Source organism: Beta vulgaris, chromosome 4, assembly GCF_026745355.1.
Source record: "Beta vulgaris subsp. vulgaris cultivar EL10 chromosome 4, EL10.2, whole genome shotgun sequence".
NCBI classification, from domain to species: Eukaryota; Viridiplantae; Streptophyta; class Magnoliopsida; order Caryophyllales; family Amaranthaceae; genus Beta; species Beta vulgaris.
Genome location: NC_079205.1, coordinates 4784121 through 4801066, shown reverse-complemented (window position 1 = coordinate 4801066; position 16946 = coordinate 4784121). Strand labels below are relative to the sequence as shown.

Below are 16946 nucleotides of genomic sequence, written 5' to 3'. Positions count from 1 at the left end.
TTCGGCTCGAGCTCGTGATTAGAATTTGCGGTTCGAGCTCGTGATTAGAATTTGCGGCTCGAGCTCGGCTCGTGAGCTCGTTTATCTTTCTTCTATTATATACCTTAGTTAATATCTTAAAAGAAATACTTAATATAATTTTTAATATATATAAATAATTTATAATATATAAACAATTTTTTAATATAAAATATTTTTAATATAAAATAATTTTTGAATTTAAATAAATTTTTTTAGTACAAAATAATAATCGAGCTGTTCACGAGCTTTACGAGCCGAGCTTTGCCTAGCTTGGCTCGGCTCGTTTAAGTCTCGAGCCGAACTTTGACCGAGCCGAGCTGCTCGCGAGCTTGTTAGGCTCATTATCACCCTTAGTATCAATCACAATTTTTTTTTTTAAAAATATCTCCATCACACGACTAAGAACAATATTGAAGGAGATTGATCATATAATAAACTCCCTCTGTCCCATTTTATAGTTCATGTATTCCATTTTGGGTGTCCCAAAATGTTATTCTTATTTCTCATGTTTCCATTTTTCAACATCACTTTTTACTCTCTCTCTCTCCATGCTTTTTTCTCATAGGTTTTTGACACTCTTATGTAATGTTCCTCAACTCTCATTGGTTAGATATAATAAAAAGCATTTTTTACTCTCTTTCTCCTCTTTTGACATGCCCACCCGTTTAATTTTCTCATTCTTTTTCATTTTTTTATGAAAATAATTCCAAAAAAAACTTCTAATAATACAAGTACATAATAATCATTATTTCCTTAATTCCCGGAGTTCTAAAGAAGTGATTGGAGTTTCATTTTCTTGATTTTTATTTTTGGATAATTTTATTGTATTAATTAGATATAGATATAACAAATTGTGATGAGAACTCGTAGTTAATGATCATGTAGCTATAATATGTGTCTTACTGTGCATAGTACCTCATTATTATAGTAATGATTTATATTATGTATCTATTAGTATTATTGTTATTAATAGTTGAAATGGTCCATTGTGAAATCTCGTATCTTCCCTTTGATGGGAAACTCGTCTGTAAACAATGAATCAAATGATCATATATATGTGTCAGAACAATTGGTTGGATCCCTCGTATTGGAATGAAATTCGATAAGGTGGACAATGTTTGGATTTCTTTGGTTAAATTATGGGGGAAGATAGGTTTTAATGTTTGAAAATATTGGAAAAATAAGAGTAAGAAGGATAAACTTGTGACATAGAAAATTTTTATGTGCGGAAGAGGGTTATTGTCGTCTTGATAGAAAAATCCTAAAATCCAAAGAAGAACAGGTTGCAAAGTATGTCATGGTATCTCTTTAGATAAGGCCACTGGAAAATATCATCAAGCTCTTTTGTATTTGATCATAATCATGTAGTCCATTCAAAAAGAAACTAGTCACTTATTGTCATCACAAAGAAAAATAAATGAAGTACAAACCATTGAAATTGTTCTTACATATTATTTTAGTATCCATCCTAGAGCAGCACATGAGCTATTGGTGCACATGTGGGTGGAACATCTAATCTTGACTACACCCGTTAATATCACAAAAACTATCTAAGAAGTAAGCGCCAAAAAGACATAATGTATGGAAAATCTGAAAGTAATGGATAATCCCTTTTTCCAATACTCAGTTCAGTTGAATTATTAAGAAAGAATAACAAACACATTTTGGGGAGTTGCAAAGATTATCATTGTATATGCTTCATTTGGAAACATATATAGTTGTCTTTGATATTACATTTGGCACAAATTAAGAAAATACACCGCTTGGTTTTTTTGTCGATTGTATGTAACCATTTCAAGGAGATAGATTTTGTTTGGAGGTGCTCTATTATGTGATGAAGCAAATGAATCTTTTAACTTGTCATTTGAAACCTTTCTAGCAACCATCGACTAAGCATCTAAAGACTATTTACAATTCAAATTAAAACATTGCTATGGGAATTGCTATTACAGAGGTGATGCTGAATGTGTGACATGAACTATGTACTTGACACATCAAGGAAAATGCAATAAAGCTTTTGTTAAGCAATGGAGCTGCTATTCTTACAGAATTCAAAGCATATATGTATAACAATGAAGGAGAGGTAGAGTTTGAAGGAACTTTTAATGCATTGCGTGGGAAAGTGAAAAAGATTACTTAGTTAGTCTTCATTTATGCCTTCAAGAAATAGTGGGTGGAGTGTCATATGAGATACGTATTTTCCATGGAAATTCGGAGAACTCAATTAAGCGAGAGCTTCAATTCAGATTTAGAATATTATCTAAAATACAACATGGATGTTATGCGATTTTTCAAACAATTGGAGAAAGTATTTGATTTAAAGCGTCAAAATTAAACAAGATAAATAAAGAGTTTATTCCAAAGTAAATGAAGAATCAAGATGGGGATGATTTATTTACTTTATCAAGTTGGTAAACTATACATTCTTAAATTTTTGCAAGCTTTCAAGATTTGTATGAATTGTATACGGCAACTTATATTAAGGATCATGTAGAAGGTCAACTTCACAAAGAATATAGAATTCTCATATTTAACCTAGAGAATGATAGCTCTATTGATAAATCATACCAAGTATTTGGTGATGCTTCGACTAAAATGGTTTCATGTAGCTGTAGAAAGCTTGAGAGATTAGACACACTAAAATGGTTTCATGTAGTTGTAGAAAGCATGAATGTTAATTTGATTCCTGAAAAATAAATTTTGAAACACTATATGTCTATACTAGAGAAGCTAGAAATAGAGTCGTAGAAGATAGATGTGAGAGGATTGTCCTTGAGGACCCTCGACTAGAAGCTACTCATAAGTATAGAGCTTTATGTATAGAAATTTTGAAAGTCACTTGTCAAGGATATAGCTTTGTAGAAGTATTCTCATTGGTCGATAATGGGTTGGATAATATTATTGGTGAAGTTAACAAGAAACTGTCAAGCATGAAAGCAAAGCAAAGAAATCAAGTTGCTTTCGTTATTACCGATTTGAATGGAAAAGTGCAGCCAAGTGATGCAGAAGATTATATTTAGCAAGGCTACTTTAAGGAAAAAATAATCGAAAAAAGGCAGGAAGAAGGAAAAAAGATTAGACAAAGAAATTTCATGATAAGAATGTTAAAACTCAACCATCTCAAACAAGTGAGACCAAGCACGACATGAAGAATGCATCATTAGATCAACAAAGTAAAGAAAATCAACCACCACATGTATAGTAAACAAATGTTCTAAACTTGTTATCATGCCATATTATGTATTACCAATTCTTTTCTTTTTTTGCCTCACAGCAAATTGAAAAGCATGTTGTTGGAAAATATAGCATGGAACTTAGGGCATACTGTCAACATCCTCAAGCCTCTAGCAATAGTTTCACTCAATTTCTCTTGATAGAAATTACCATTTTGAATAAACAAGCAAGTATTCAACAAAGTATATATGTGTTTTTTCCTTTTTTCTTATACTCCACTTTGTGTTGTGATGTAGGGTAAATATGTTGGAACTTACGACCAATTTACACGTGCAACGAAGCCCTATTCTTGTTTTAAGTAGGGCATTTGAAATTTGAAATAGTAATTATAATTTAGCAAAAGTTTTTCGGTTGGAACTATGGGAAACAACTGGTTGGACTTTAGAGAAAAGATTTACAGTGAAAAATTACACTTCTTTAATTATTTTCTTATTACCCAATTCTTATGTATATTAATCTTGGGTGAATATAATCCATGTGTAAGTCAAGAGCAACTTATGTGGAAGGAAAGCCATATTCAAAGTCAGATATGCGGTTTTTATAGTTATATGATAGTATCATAATAAGGATAATTATATTAGTTATATCAATTTTGGTAGGCGGTAAATAAGGATATGTTTAGCCCACATAACAATTTCCAAACCACTTTGAGCGATGTGTCAAATGTGGATTTGCTAGGTAATTAAGTGTTATTACTTGTATAGATTTGATAACATATGACTTTGTGTGTGTGAGTGACTCTGTCTTTGTATGCGCAAGTGCACTCATGTGCAAGTACACTACTAGATACTAACTTTTATATTTTTGTGTTGAAGTAGGTCTGTAGTTTCTTTCCTACTTGGTTTTAGATGTTAAGCTGAAGTAGACATGTACACAACTCATAGAAGTTGGTTCTTGGTTTCGGCAGCTATCATTCATAGCTTGGGCAGCTATTTGTATTTTTAGACTACTTGTGAGTTAGAATTGTTACTTTACCAGCTCAATTGTGAGCTTGTGTTAGAATTGGTTGGTACTTCTCTTGTTTCATATTTACCTATTTAAAGAAGGCTGCTCTGCTACAATATAGTGTGGATTGTCAGAACTCACAACGATACAAGAATCCTTGAAAACAATACCATTTGAAAGGACATTTGAGCTTAATACATTTTTTCAATAGTAATTTGTACATTTAATTATGTCCGATTAACTGCTAAAAGTCTTCTCTTAATTGTTGCTTCGAAAGAAACTTGTCTATGTAGGAGTTTAACCTATATATTTGCATATTACCACGCAATGCTCTTCCATATTGAGCTAATAGGCCTTTATCTTAAGATAATTGTGTAACAAGAACAATTTGGTTCTACCTTCCAATTCACATGCCTATAACTTAAACTACATTGGCACTATGTTCAGCCTCTAGCCATATACTTTCAGTAAAAACAAGAGCAATTCTATTCCATATTAAGCTAATAGCCAAATTCTCACATCGTAGCAGAAAATATCTGAAATCTTCAAACAAAGAATAGATCGCACAAAATAGATTATATTTCAATTTCCGATATTGCTCATGTACACTAGATTGATGGTACATATTTGTTAATTTTTCACTCACTTAATTTGATACTCCACAACCAGTTTTCCAATCATATGCCTCTCACAGATTCAACACACCAAACATAGGAACAGGAGTAACAGCTCAATGAAAAGCAACATCAACAATAAGGGCTCAAAAGTAATCGGAACAAGAACATGACAAATATCATTAGCTTCCCCTGCAACGAGCAATGAGTTCCTTTTATACAAAGTTGCATTGGTAATTAATATGTACATAACCCTAATGGATAATGTAAATTACCATCAAGTATGCAGTCTATTTTAACAAGCAATGTAGTAAATTACTTATGAACATCAAATTCAAGCAGTGAAACATAAGCAGCACACGCCCATTTAAAATGATGCAGTGGATTTTGCCTTGTCAATAATGACTTCGCGTACATTTTCCACCTGCATCTGGAAATTCAACATCATCCACTACACATTTGAGTCCTTTACAACATTGGCGTCCTGTAAAGCCGCCGCATAGCTGGCCGGCCTTTTCACATGATCGTCTTTTCTTACAAACTCCACCAGCATCTGGAAAATCACCATCAAGTACGCAATCCAATCCTTGACAACATTGAATTGCAGCGATGCCGCCGCAAAATTGGCCGGGCTCTTGACAAGTTGTAGTAGTTGGCTTACAATTTCCACCTGCATCCGGGAAATCGCCTTCAAGAATGCACTGTAGTCCTTCACAGCATTGAAATCCGGCAATGCCTCCACAAAACTCGCTAGCCTTCTTACATGTTATTGTTTCATCAGCAGCTGTAAGGTTGTGTCATGTGTGTGTAAGAAAGCAACAAGGCAAACACAGTTTGTGAGTTTGATAATAATTTCTAGACAAATTTTAATACAAGGGGACATTTTGGTAAATCCTTAGGGTGCGAGACTCATCAAAAAAATCTAGTAGCTCCTCTATTTCAATTTAGTTACTCTTAGACGATTTTCGGAGAGGAGAGAGATAGAGAAACTAAAAAGGTCTCATGTGATATAGTGATAGAGAGAAGCTATTACTCCCTTCTTCTTTTTAGATATAACATATTGATTTTGACACTATTCATCCAATACACTTTGACCATTAATTGTTATTTATACATAAGGAAAATATAATCATATGGGATCTTGTTTGATTCGTCACGGTATACACTTTCCAAATATATATTTTTTGTAATTTTTACTTTTATACAATTAGAGATATTATCGTCAAAGTTGTGCTCGACAAATGTGAAAAGCCCAATGTTACATCTAAAGAAAATGGAGGGAGTACCAAAATAAATGTTATGCGGAAGCGTTTAAATAAACCAACAAGAATTCACAACAACCAAGCACACACACAAGAAAAACAAGAAAGCGAATAAATGACACACAGATTTAACGAGGTTCACTATCAACGTGATAGCTACGTCCTCAAGGCAGGGAAAAAGATCGCTTCACTATGAACGAGACGATTACAAATACAATAGGCAAGATTCAATTGAATGGATTTCCAATTGAATCTCAAAGACTCTCTCTAATCTTCTCTATTGTGTTTTCTCTAATCTCTCTCTCTAGTATTTTGTGGTTAAGAAACCCTAAATATGACAAAACATATTTATATGAAGTCTAAGATACAAGCCCTAAGTCGTAAGATAAAAAAAAAACCCGGAAAAAATTTCGCCTCCCCGATAGGTGCGGGAGCACCATCATCTGGTGCGGGAGCACCAACCTGATGTGCGGGCGCACATGCCTCGAGTGCGGGAGCACCAAAGTTTCTGCCTCACTTCTTGAAATCTGTCTTAGTGACGTGCGGGAGCACCACTACTTGGTGCGGAGCACCTGACATGGTGCGGGCGCACCGACATTTGGTGCGGGCGCACCACTCGTGCCGAGCCATTCTTCTCTTGCGCAAGCTGCTGCCTTCCTCCTTCGGCAAGTCACAACTCACAAATCTCCACCTTGACTTGCATCTATCACACGACTCCACCTTGAAACCATCAACACATCATGTACCTCTGCAACAGTACGCGAGATACTCCTTTCCCCTCCTGCTCATGCATCTTTCACCCGATGCCAGGCTTGCCCTCATATGAGTCTCACCCAATCTCGCCAAGATCACTGACCACTCATCATGAACGACCCTGTCTCACAGCCTATGAGACCCATGTTGCGCATTCACCTGAAACCCAATTTATTACCCGTCGGAAATCAAATCGCCTTCACTGAACCGCAAACACACTAGCTCCACCTTAATCAAGACAGCCAGTACCTGCCAGTTGCTCCAACTAGAGCCATTTGCACTTACGTCTAAGTACCTAAAACAAATCACCCTTGGCGCAGGGGAACTTCCGTCGAAGTTCTTCTATGCTCGCGCCGGAGCACTCCATCCCGTTCTCACTGGAACGCAGGCAACTCCTCTTGGAGTTCCAATCTAGCTACCTCTTGGTGACTCCTCCCAGAATCACCTCTCAACCCAACACTCCCTGGCAAAGACATGTCGCTCGAGATCCCATAGCTATAAGTTGGCACACAAGTATCGATAGAACCGAACCTTATCATACCAATCTGCTGCTGAGAGACCCTTGGTTGTTCTTCTTGATGACCCTTAGTTTCAACCAGTTGTGTAGAAGTTCCCACAAACTCTACCTCACTGTTGACACTCTCATCCTCAGCCCAACTAGTACTCTCAAACCCGGTTGTTGAACTCATTCCCGTTGACTCTGACCCCTCAACAGTGTAGAAGCCCCCATAAGCTCCACCTCACACTCAAGACCATCATTTTTCAACCCAGAATGCAGCTTCAACTCAGAATCATCTCTAGCCAGTGCCGTACCCTGCAAATCATCAAGTTACCCACACCTGACTTCACGCCACGAAGTAACTCACAAGAACCCTTCACCACAGCAAAACTCCATCCCCTCCTTGGAATCGAAAACCCTTACGGTCTAACATCCCAAGAGATATAAGATTTCTCTTAAGTTGTGGAACATGCCTCACGCCTCTAAGATCCTTAACTCTCCCATCATGCATTCTAAACCTCACAGAGCCTACTCCAACCACCTCACACACCGTATTGTCACCCAAAGTAACACTACTCTTGCATAAGCTATAGGTCGAAAACATCTCCTTGTCAGAAACACATATGTGAAGAACATCCACTATCAAGAACCCACTTATCTTCTAAGCGTTTCTCCTCATGGACAATTAGAGCTAAATCCTCCTCAGAATCGTAGTCAACCTTATTTTGTTTTGCAAAAGAAGCCGAACCATCCTTCTTAGGACATTCACTCTTCCAATGACCCGGTTCTTTACAATAATGGCAAAGATCACTACTTTTAGGGCACTTCGACCTAGGTTTTCTCCTATCCCTACTCGAATCTCCCTTATTTTTCTCAGCATTTGCTACCAAACCAGCAGAATAATCACGATCCTCTACCATATCACCAGTTGCTTTATGACGCAATTCCCTAGTATAAAGTGCCGACTTTACCTCCTCTAGGGACACAGTGTCTTTTCCAACCACAAAAGACTCTACAAAATGTTCATAGCTACTTGACAATGAAACCAACAATATCAACGCAGCATCCTCATCCTCAATCTTAACATCTAAATTACGCAAGTCCAGTAAAATAGAATTCAAACGATCGAGATGATCTTTTAGGGACATACCTTCTCTCATGCGTAGGCCAAACAACCTTTGCTTCAATAGCAATTTGTTTGTGAGCGACTTTGTCATGTACAGCTCTCCAGTTTCAACCACAAACCTGCAGCCGTGATTTCATCTGCAACCTCTGTGATGACATCGTCCGCCAAGCATAGCAAGATAGTGGAGTGTGCTCTTTCCTCCATAGATTCCAACTCAGCCTCAGTTAGACCAGTCAGATTTCCCTCTTTTGATGTCGTTGTGAAACCCTTAATCAATGGTTTCCAGATACCTTGTTGTTTCAATATAGCTCTCATCTTTATCTGCCATAGCCCAAAACTATTCCTTCCCGTAAACTTGTCGATCTTTAAGGTTGTTGTTGCCATGTCCCAAAAGCGATTAACCCCGGTGTTAACCTGTAGCTCTTGATACCACTTGTTATGCGGAAGCGTTTAAATAAACCAACAAGAATTCACAACAACCAAGCACACACACAAGAAAAACAAGAAAGCGAATAAATGACACACAGATTTAACGAGGTTCACTATCAACGTGATAGCTACGTCCTCAAGGCAGGGAAAAAGATCGCTTCACTATGAACGAGACGATTACAAATACAATAGGCAAGATTCAATTGAATGGATTTCCAATTGAATCTCAAAGACTCTCTCTAATCTTCTCTATTGTGTTTTCTCTAATCTCTCTCTCTAGTATTTTGTGGTTAAGAAACCCTAAATATGACAAAACATATTTATATGAAGTCTAAGATACAAGCCCTAAGTCGTAAGATAAAAAAAAACCCGGAAAAAATTTCGCCTCCCCGATAGGTGCGGGAGCACCATCATCTGGTGCGGGAGCACCAACCTGATGTGCGGGCGCACATGCCTCGAGTGCGGGAGCACCAAAGTTTCTGCCTCACTTCTTGAAATCTGTCTTAGTGACGTGCGGGAGCACCACTACTTGGTGCGGGAGCACCTGACATGGTGCGGGCGCACCGACATTTGGTGCGGGCGCACCACTCGTGCCGAGCCATTCTTCTCTCGCGCAAGCTGCTGCCTTCCTCCTTCGGCAAGTCACAACTCACAATAAAAGTGTTACAATTAAATTGAAACTTCTTAAAATAGAAAGTGTCACAATTAAATTGAAACAGGAAGAAGTCTTTCCAATATTGAACACAATGTCAGAGAATAGATAGAACCGTTGACTTTTTTTGCCCTGATGCATAGTATCGGACATATGGTGTTCCAAATGAACAAATATAAACTCTTTATAAATGTACATAAGCCTAACTGATGATGAATAATAGATAATATGCTTACTATTAGTAAAAAAAAATGACGAGTTTACATGTAATCAAAATTTAATCATATTGATCTTGAAATACGAATGTATATAATCGTTAAGAGCATCATGTATTGTACATAGTGATGTAGAATACCGGAAGTAGAAACCATGAGATGATATATACATCTAGGTATATACTTCTTTTACATAAATGATAGATTGAGGAAGGGGAGCACATTTACCTGATATGGTTAGAAAAGTCGCTAAGAAAATTGCCATTATGAGGATGATGGAAACTCTCGCCATTTGTATTATGTGTTAGTGATGATGATAAAGCAAATTTTCAAAAGTCATGGATAATAAGTATTTATAGCAGTTAATTATGATGATTGATTAGTTCAATTCATCCTCATATATTAATGTTAAAATCTCCCATTACTCATAGTCTCATCTCATCTTGCGCCCACATTCATTGACTTTACGTTTTTGCCGCTTCACGACTTCCTTTTTATGCTGGTTTCTACATCTAAGCCGCAGATCTGTGGGCAAATTACGTTTTTGCCTCTTACTCTTTTAATAAGAAGTTTTCTTTTATTTTTCTATATCGTCTCCACTTATAAATTTCCACCGTATATTCGTAATCTTGATGTGGGAGACTTCCTCCATCCTGAAATATAGTTTTATTTCTTGTTTTTACAATCTTTAATACGTATTTTTTACCACTCTATATGTATAATTATATATTCTAAAATATTATAAAAAGTTGATATTGTAAACTTATATATCAAGACAAATCTAACAATATCTCATATGAATATGTTTTCTTGTATATATTAATGAGAATATTTTATCATAAATATTAAAATTTAACCTTAATAACAAAACGGAGATTATATTTTGAAACGAGGGACGGAGTATATAAAAATAATATTATTCATATATATATCTCATATTGTTCTTACGACTTACTTCTCCTACTTACCCTACTAACTCCACTTTGTTGTCATGTAACTATTGAGATTCAAGCCTACTCTAAAAACAAAATGATAGAAATAATTTCACAGTCTTCACAGTGCATCCAGAAATATTTAGAATTAGGTAATCTTCCTCACATTTTTTACACATTTTACGTTTTACTCATTTGAGCAAAATATGTGCAATTTGGATATGTTGTATTGGCATGGAGATATACATTATCTTCATAACCAGACATGCATGTAATTGTGGGTGGGATGAGAATTCACTCTGGATCCGCTCCGAGACCGACTTAATCCAGCTAAAAAAATCCTATCCGAATCCAAAAATGTGAATATCGGACAAGATGTGGATCCTAAATATTCTCCGACAAATCTGAATCGAATACAATTACAAATAACACCTTATCAACGAATAGGTTAATTATGTTGATATTATTGTAAAACAAGTAATAATATATAGTATACTTACATTATAAAACACTGATTTTTGTGATCTTAAGTGATAAAATAATCTAAATCTTATTCAATTCTACCTGACCCGAGGCAAAATATACTTACATAAATTCGATGAATAAAACCCAAGTCGAATTTTAATCTGATCCAAGGTGGGTCGGACATGGAGTTGTGAGTTTTGACCCAATCCAACCCATTTTTATTCCTACTTGTGGGTAAGAAATTGAAGTCAAACATGTACGCGTGGGTGTGACATATATATAAGCAGAAAATTAATATGTACACTTATGTAGCTACGTACCGTCCAACTCTCTCGCCGACAAGCTAGTTAAGGAGAGCCAAAGATTAGTTGGAGGTTTGCATGGATTTATATCTAAGAATTAACCCCGTATATATTCCTACACCCTAGTTAATTGTTATTATTGGGGTAGTTTCGGACCTAATTACAAAACTAGTATTTCTTTGTTAATTTAGCCATTTGACCCTAAATATAAACAGAAATTGGGTTTTCCAATAAGGAAACGAAGATTACGAACAGAGAGTGGAATGACAATATATAAACTTATAGCTTATTAACACTAACTTTCTCATCTTATTGTGGTGATATCCGGAAATCAAAATAAAAGTACATCTTTTGACTTTCGCAATGTGGTATTATAATATTTTTGCTACTTCGGGCGGATTTGATTGGACGGTAGGTATTTTTAATGAAAAGTGGTTTTTTTATGAAAATCATTTCATAGAGAAAAATTCAATTTTAAATTGATTTTTGTATTTTTTTAGTTGTAAGGAAATTAACTTTGTTTTGAGCCAATTTTTCTTTGTTTTTATTGTGCATCATTTGATAAATTGAAGGAAAATGGGGTTTCTCTTGTCTCACTTGAGAAAATAATTTTCCACCTTTGCAAATGATATTCAACCCATATTTTCCCCTTCATTGATCTGGTCCAAACCAGATACGAAAAGAGAATGGAATGAGAATATATAAACTTATAGCTTGTTGGCACTAATGTAATTATGTGAATTGATGATATAATTTTGTAAATTGAAGTAATAATACTAGTTGTATGATTTTAGTCTTATATAACTACCTTGTTATTAGATTGTAAGAAGTAGTTGCTAAAATTATGATCTAATTAAAAGTTAAGAATAAATTTTGGAATGAAAAGAACAAACTAAAGGGATATTACCAGCTTCTTTTCTGATTAAGTTTCAGAATAAATGTAAACATCGATAATCCAGTATATCAATTGAAAAACACGATAACTCGACGAAAACAATTGCAATAGTTTATATAAATGAATGGTTATATTTTTTTTTTATCTATATGAGCCACGAAGGCGGTACAAAGTACAAAAAAAGGGAAGGCGATTCGAACCTGTGACCTATCGTTCACAGCACCTCAATCTTAACCACTAGGCCAATACATCCTTGGTATGTACAAATGAATGGTTATATTGTGAGTTAAATAAAATAATTGTTTGCGAGCTTTTTTATGCATTTTTGGATTTCCCTCAATTATTGTGGGTTAATTATTTATGGGCTTACCAGAATTAAAATCTGTGTCAAAGTTTTTTTTTTTTATTTTGATGCTGAAGAAAAGGAAAAACCCTAGAAACAAAAGAAACCGAAAGCATAAAAACAGGAAAACACTCCAACAACAATTAAAAACACATATCAAAATGGTTTATAAAAGATTAAAATAGCTTATCTAGTTTCGGAAGAGGCCAAATCAGTCAGGTTACACACTCCTATTACTGGAAATATATAATAGCCCAATAGAGGTGGGCATGGGTCGGGCCTGTTCACGGGCTCGGCCCGCAGGCTTGAGTAAATGGCGGGCCGGCCCAAGCCCATGAGTGACGGGTCGGGCCAGGCCCATGCCCATGAGTGGCGGGCCGTGCCAGGCCAGGCTTGAAATTTTAAAAAAATTTCCACGGGCCCGCGGGCCGGCCCATGTTTTATGTTGTTTTTTTGTATTTTGACAGTTTTAGAGTAAAAAACAAAGAAAATGAGCGTTCGGCCCGCGGGCTCGTGCCAGTAATAAAATTTCTTGACCGTGACAGGCCCGCAACCCACGTAGCGGGCAACGGGTCGGGCCTCAAGCGAACTCGTGCCGGCCCGGCCCATGCCTACCTCTAGTAGCCCACATGGTGCTTGAATTGGCTCGTCTTTGGGCCTAAATATGACGAGCCCAACAGCACAAGGTGAAAATATCTTCACCGAGAATTAAGCCTCACATAATAGCACATAGCCTTGCTAGGCCCATGATCGCTTAAGGGACGAAAATACCCCTGTTGGCGGTATATATCACAGCTCCCTATAAATAGGGAACGCATCCTCATGGTATCTAACCTCTGTCGTTTGAGAACTTCTCACTACTTTCTCCCTCCATAGAGTTATTTGCTGACTTGAGCGTCGAAGGGGCGTTCCCGAGGCACCCCAGGCAGCTTATTTTGCAAGATTATATCTAATCAAACAAGGCTCGCTCAAAATGAACGGGAGCACAGCTCGAGACGATTTCCCAAATATTATATTCAAATTTTTTACCCGAAACTTGTCGGGTTTAAAAAGATGAATATTTTGTAGTATAATAAACAGGGGAAGGGGGAACAGAAATAAAATAGTTAAATTGAGATCAGACTTTTGTCCACCTAAACAAAATTATCTTCCAAAATTCCTTGATTGAAATTTGAAAGAAGACAGATCAACTATTATATTATTGAGTAAATTTATTTCATCATGTATTTCCTCAACAATTAACAAAGAGAATTACAGATGAAACTTAAAAAACATGAGAAGCACTTCGTTCCATATTCAGTGGAAAGTAGCGTGTTAATAACTTGGTTTGTCGGGACTTTGTACACATGCCCCATAAGTCGAATATTCCTCAAGTTCACATTCAAGTCCTTCGCAGCATTCGGCTCCAGCAAAACCACCACAACCTTGGCCTGCCGTCATACATGTAGCATCAACGGCGACCGCGAGGGCTGTTGTAAGAAAGCAGCGCGTCAAGCACATTTATACAAATGTTAATTTCTATTATAGATTTCGTATGACTTTTATATATTGATTAATTTATACCTTTTGTTATATAAAAAGTCAACGGGATAGGGGTGGTTTGATGGGATCCTAGATCATATAGCTAGATACGTAAAGTTAAGATAGATGGAGGTGGAATATTTAGAAATCTACCTGAGATGTTGAGGAAAACAGCTAACACAAAGGCGATCATGATGAACGTGGATATGGTAGCTCTCGCCATTTGAATGTGTTTTTTTTGTGTTTTTTAAGATAAGGTAAAATTCTGATGATGGAAAATAAGACTTGGGTATTATTTATACTAGTTGATTAAGATTGAAGTAGCAACTAATCAATTCCATTACGGTATTTCGTTGTCAATAGTTGAAAAAGAAATATGTTAGCTGGAACGATAAGTACTACTTGAAAGGTTGAAAGGGATTAATAATCTTTTATTGATGAAAAGTGAGTATTTATACAAGTGTAGTTCAACAAACTGGAAGACTAAAACGTATCTACAACAAGAAGATAATGGTGAGTTAGCAAGATATTAATCACGAATTAGTTTTTAGGCTAGGGTTACGTCTCGAGTACTTATATTTTTCATTTATTAATTATTCAATTTTAAAATGATTATATCATATATCACTTGATTTAGTGGTAGATGTATCTTAATTCTTATTGATAGGTCATGAGATCGATTCAAGACATTATTATGAGATGGAGCAAGGGGATGACTGTAAAAAAGCAATCAAATAGGAAAAATGAATTTTATGGCTGGAAGTAGGCATCGACTGTCACATTGCTAATTACAACACATATCTATAATTTTGTGAAAATATGAATCACTATAAATGTTAGATTAGATGGTGATTCTTTGAAAATCCTTACCCGAGGTCAGGAGGTCGAGCCAAGGCTTCAATATATATATATATATATATATATATATATATATAATTATCACCTGACTTATTGTTGGTTAATAGACACGTGACAAAATCCTAGTGGTAGAAGGAGAGTGCCACATGATGCATACGTGTTGTCATGTATACCTTTTAATATATTTGTATAGATAGATGGAATTGATTTGAATAAATACTATTTTGCAAAAAGTCAAATTCTTAAAGTTATTGCACTATATCTCAACTGAAATTGCGATTTGAAAATTGACTTGAAACACATTGTACAAGTGAAAAAAAAAAGTTAATTATTTTAGTAATCATATTTGTTTGATAGAGAATAAATATGGTTTAAGAGGACAATATTAATTGGATCTACAACTAAAATACATTAATCTTATGAAGTCAGCCACTACTATAATTTTGGGCAAAGATAACATATCTATCTTAACAGTTAATTTCACAACTACTATCTTTGATCTAAATTAACATCAAAGTAGACTTGACACTTTACAAATTAGATGTTATCTTTTCTCATAGTATATGCTTCACTATTTGTAACTTTAACATTTATATCACTTGACTGTTATATTTTCTAAATTTTATTAAATTAATTATAATATGATATACCCTAATTACCATAACTAATTCATCTCACATAGGATTGGCTTGGTCGGTCATGTATTTTAGTTGTAGGTCCAATCAATATTGTTCTATTCAAGACTATATAGGATTGGCTTGGTCGGCCATGGAGAGTAAAGGGAAGAGAATTAGTTCTCCTAACTTGCCTAGGATCCTTTTATTATATATATGATATAATATTAGTCTTTACGCATCATTTCAGTAATCAATGTGTTTTACAAAAGAGAGAGCTAGTGAAACCTAATCTATTCTCCCTAACCAACACCTATACCACCTAAAATCAAGAGAATTCTTCTCTTCCGTTCAACTGGTACTTAGCTGGTACTCGTATACAGATTAGAAGAGCAACAATTGGGTCCCTTATATCTTCAAAGCTTGCACACAATAGGGAAATCACGCTACAATAGTTGTATATCTAAACCTTATTGAATAATGCATGTGTCTTATTATGTATGTGACCCTATTATAGACGTTAAGAAATTGTTTCGTGAAATTCCGCTATATATGCATGTATATGTTTCTTCATAAGTCCCCACTACTAATTCTAGTAGTACTCCCAACTAATAGTGCTCCCCAACACTTAATTATAAGTGTTGCGAAGTTGAAGCAAATACAAACACATGTACCCAACCCAACACTCTCAAATATTCTCCGTAGGAAACCCTTCTTAATCAAGTAGGTGAGATACGATTTTTATTTAATAATTTACTTGGTAATGTCCGTAATACTATACTATGTTTTGTGCCACTGATTTTCGGTTTTCTCTTGTAAAGCTTCGAGCTAACATATGAAAAATGTATCTTAATCAACAAAGCAAGAAAATACATTATATAGCCAGAAATTTTCATTAATCAATCTTCCTTCTTTAGAGATATGATGAAATCAATTAAGATAAAAGCATATCTCTTAAAATAAAAAGCAATGTTCAACAGATAAAATATTTTCTTTTGAAATATTTTCTTTTAAAAGAGATAAGATTTTCGCAAGATAATAATGTATTTGAATGAGATATGTCCGTAAATTATATTTTCGAAAATCTTTTTCTTTTATGTAAATGTATTATTTTGATGATTAGTTATACTACTAACTCTAGTAATCATAAATAATTATGATAATCGTATCTTACATAATAATTTATTGATAGCACGTATACTAGTAGTTAACCAAGTTAATCACTAATACAGAGTCTACTATATAGAAAAATCTAACTACTCCTCA

At 35.3% G+C, this 16946-nt stretch overlaps 1 protein-coding gene and 1 long non-coding RNA gene across 2 annotated transcripts; both read right to left on the bottom strand.

Annotated features, from left to right (window-relative positions):
* Positions 1-4967: 4967 nt before the first annotated feature.
* LOC130591031 (uncharacterized) lies at positions 4968-10217 on the bottom strand. Its single transcript, XM_057393891.1, has 2 exons — positions 9979-10217; positions 4968-5598 (listed from the first exon to the last, which is right to left on the bottom strand). Exons 1-2 carry the CDS (start codon positions 10040-10042, stop codon positions 5210-5212), a joined length of 453 nt encoding a protein of 150 aa, XP_057249874.1. The 5' UTR covers positions 10043-10217; the 3' UTR covers positions 4968-5209.
* A 3604-nt stretch (positions 10218-13821) lies between these two features.
* Positions 13822-14611, bottom strand: LOC104907024 (uncharacterized). Its single transcript, XR_791977.3, has 2 exons — positions 14362-14611; positions 13822-14156 (listed from the first exon to the last, which is right to left on the bottom strand). It is a non-coding gene; the product is annotated as an uncharacterized LOC104907024 (long non-coding RNA).
* Between the last annotated feature and the right edge of the window lie 2335 nt (positions 14612-16946).

Bases quoted from the DNA above. Each gene is read 5' to 3' on its own strand.
- LOC130591031 (XM_057393891.1), bottom strand. From the start codon at position 10,042: ATGGCGAGAGTTTCCATCATCCTCATAATGGCAATTTTCTTAGCGACT. The intron at 5,599-9,978 runs GTAAATGTGCTC...ACAACCTTACAG, and splicing joins GACTTTTCTAACCATATCAG to CTGCTGATGAAACAATAACA.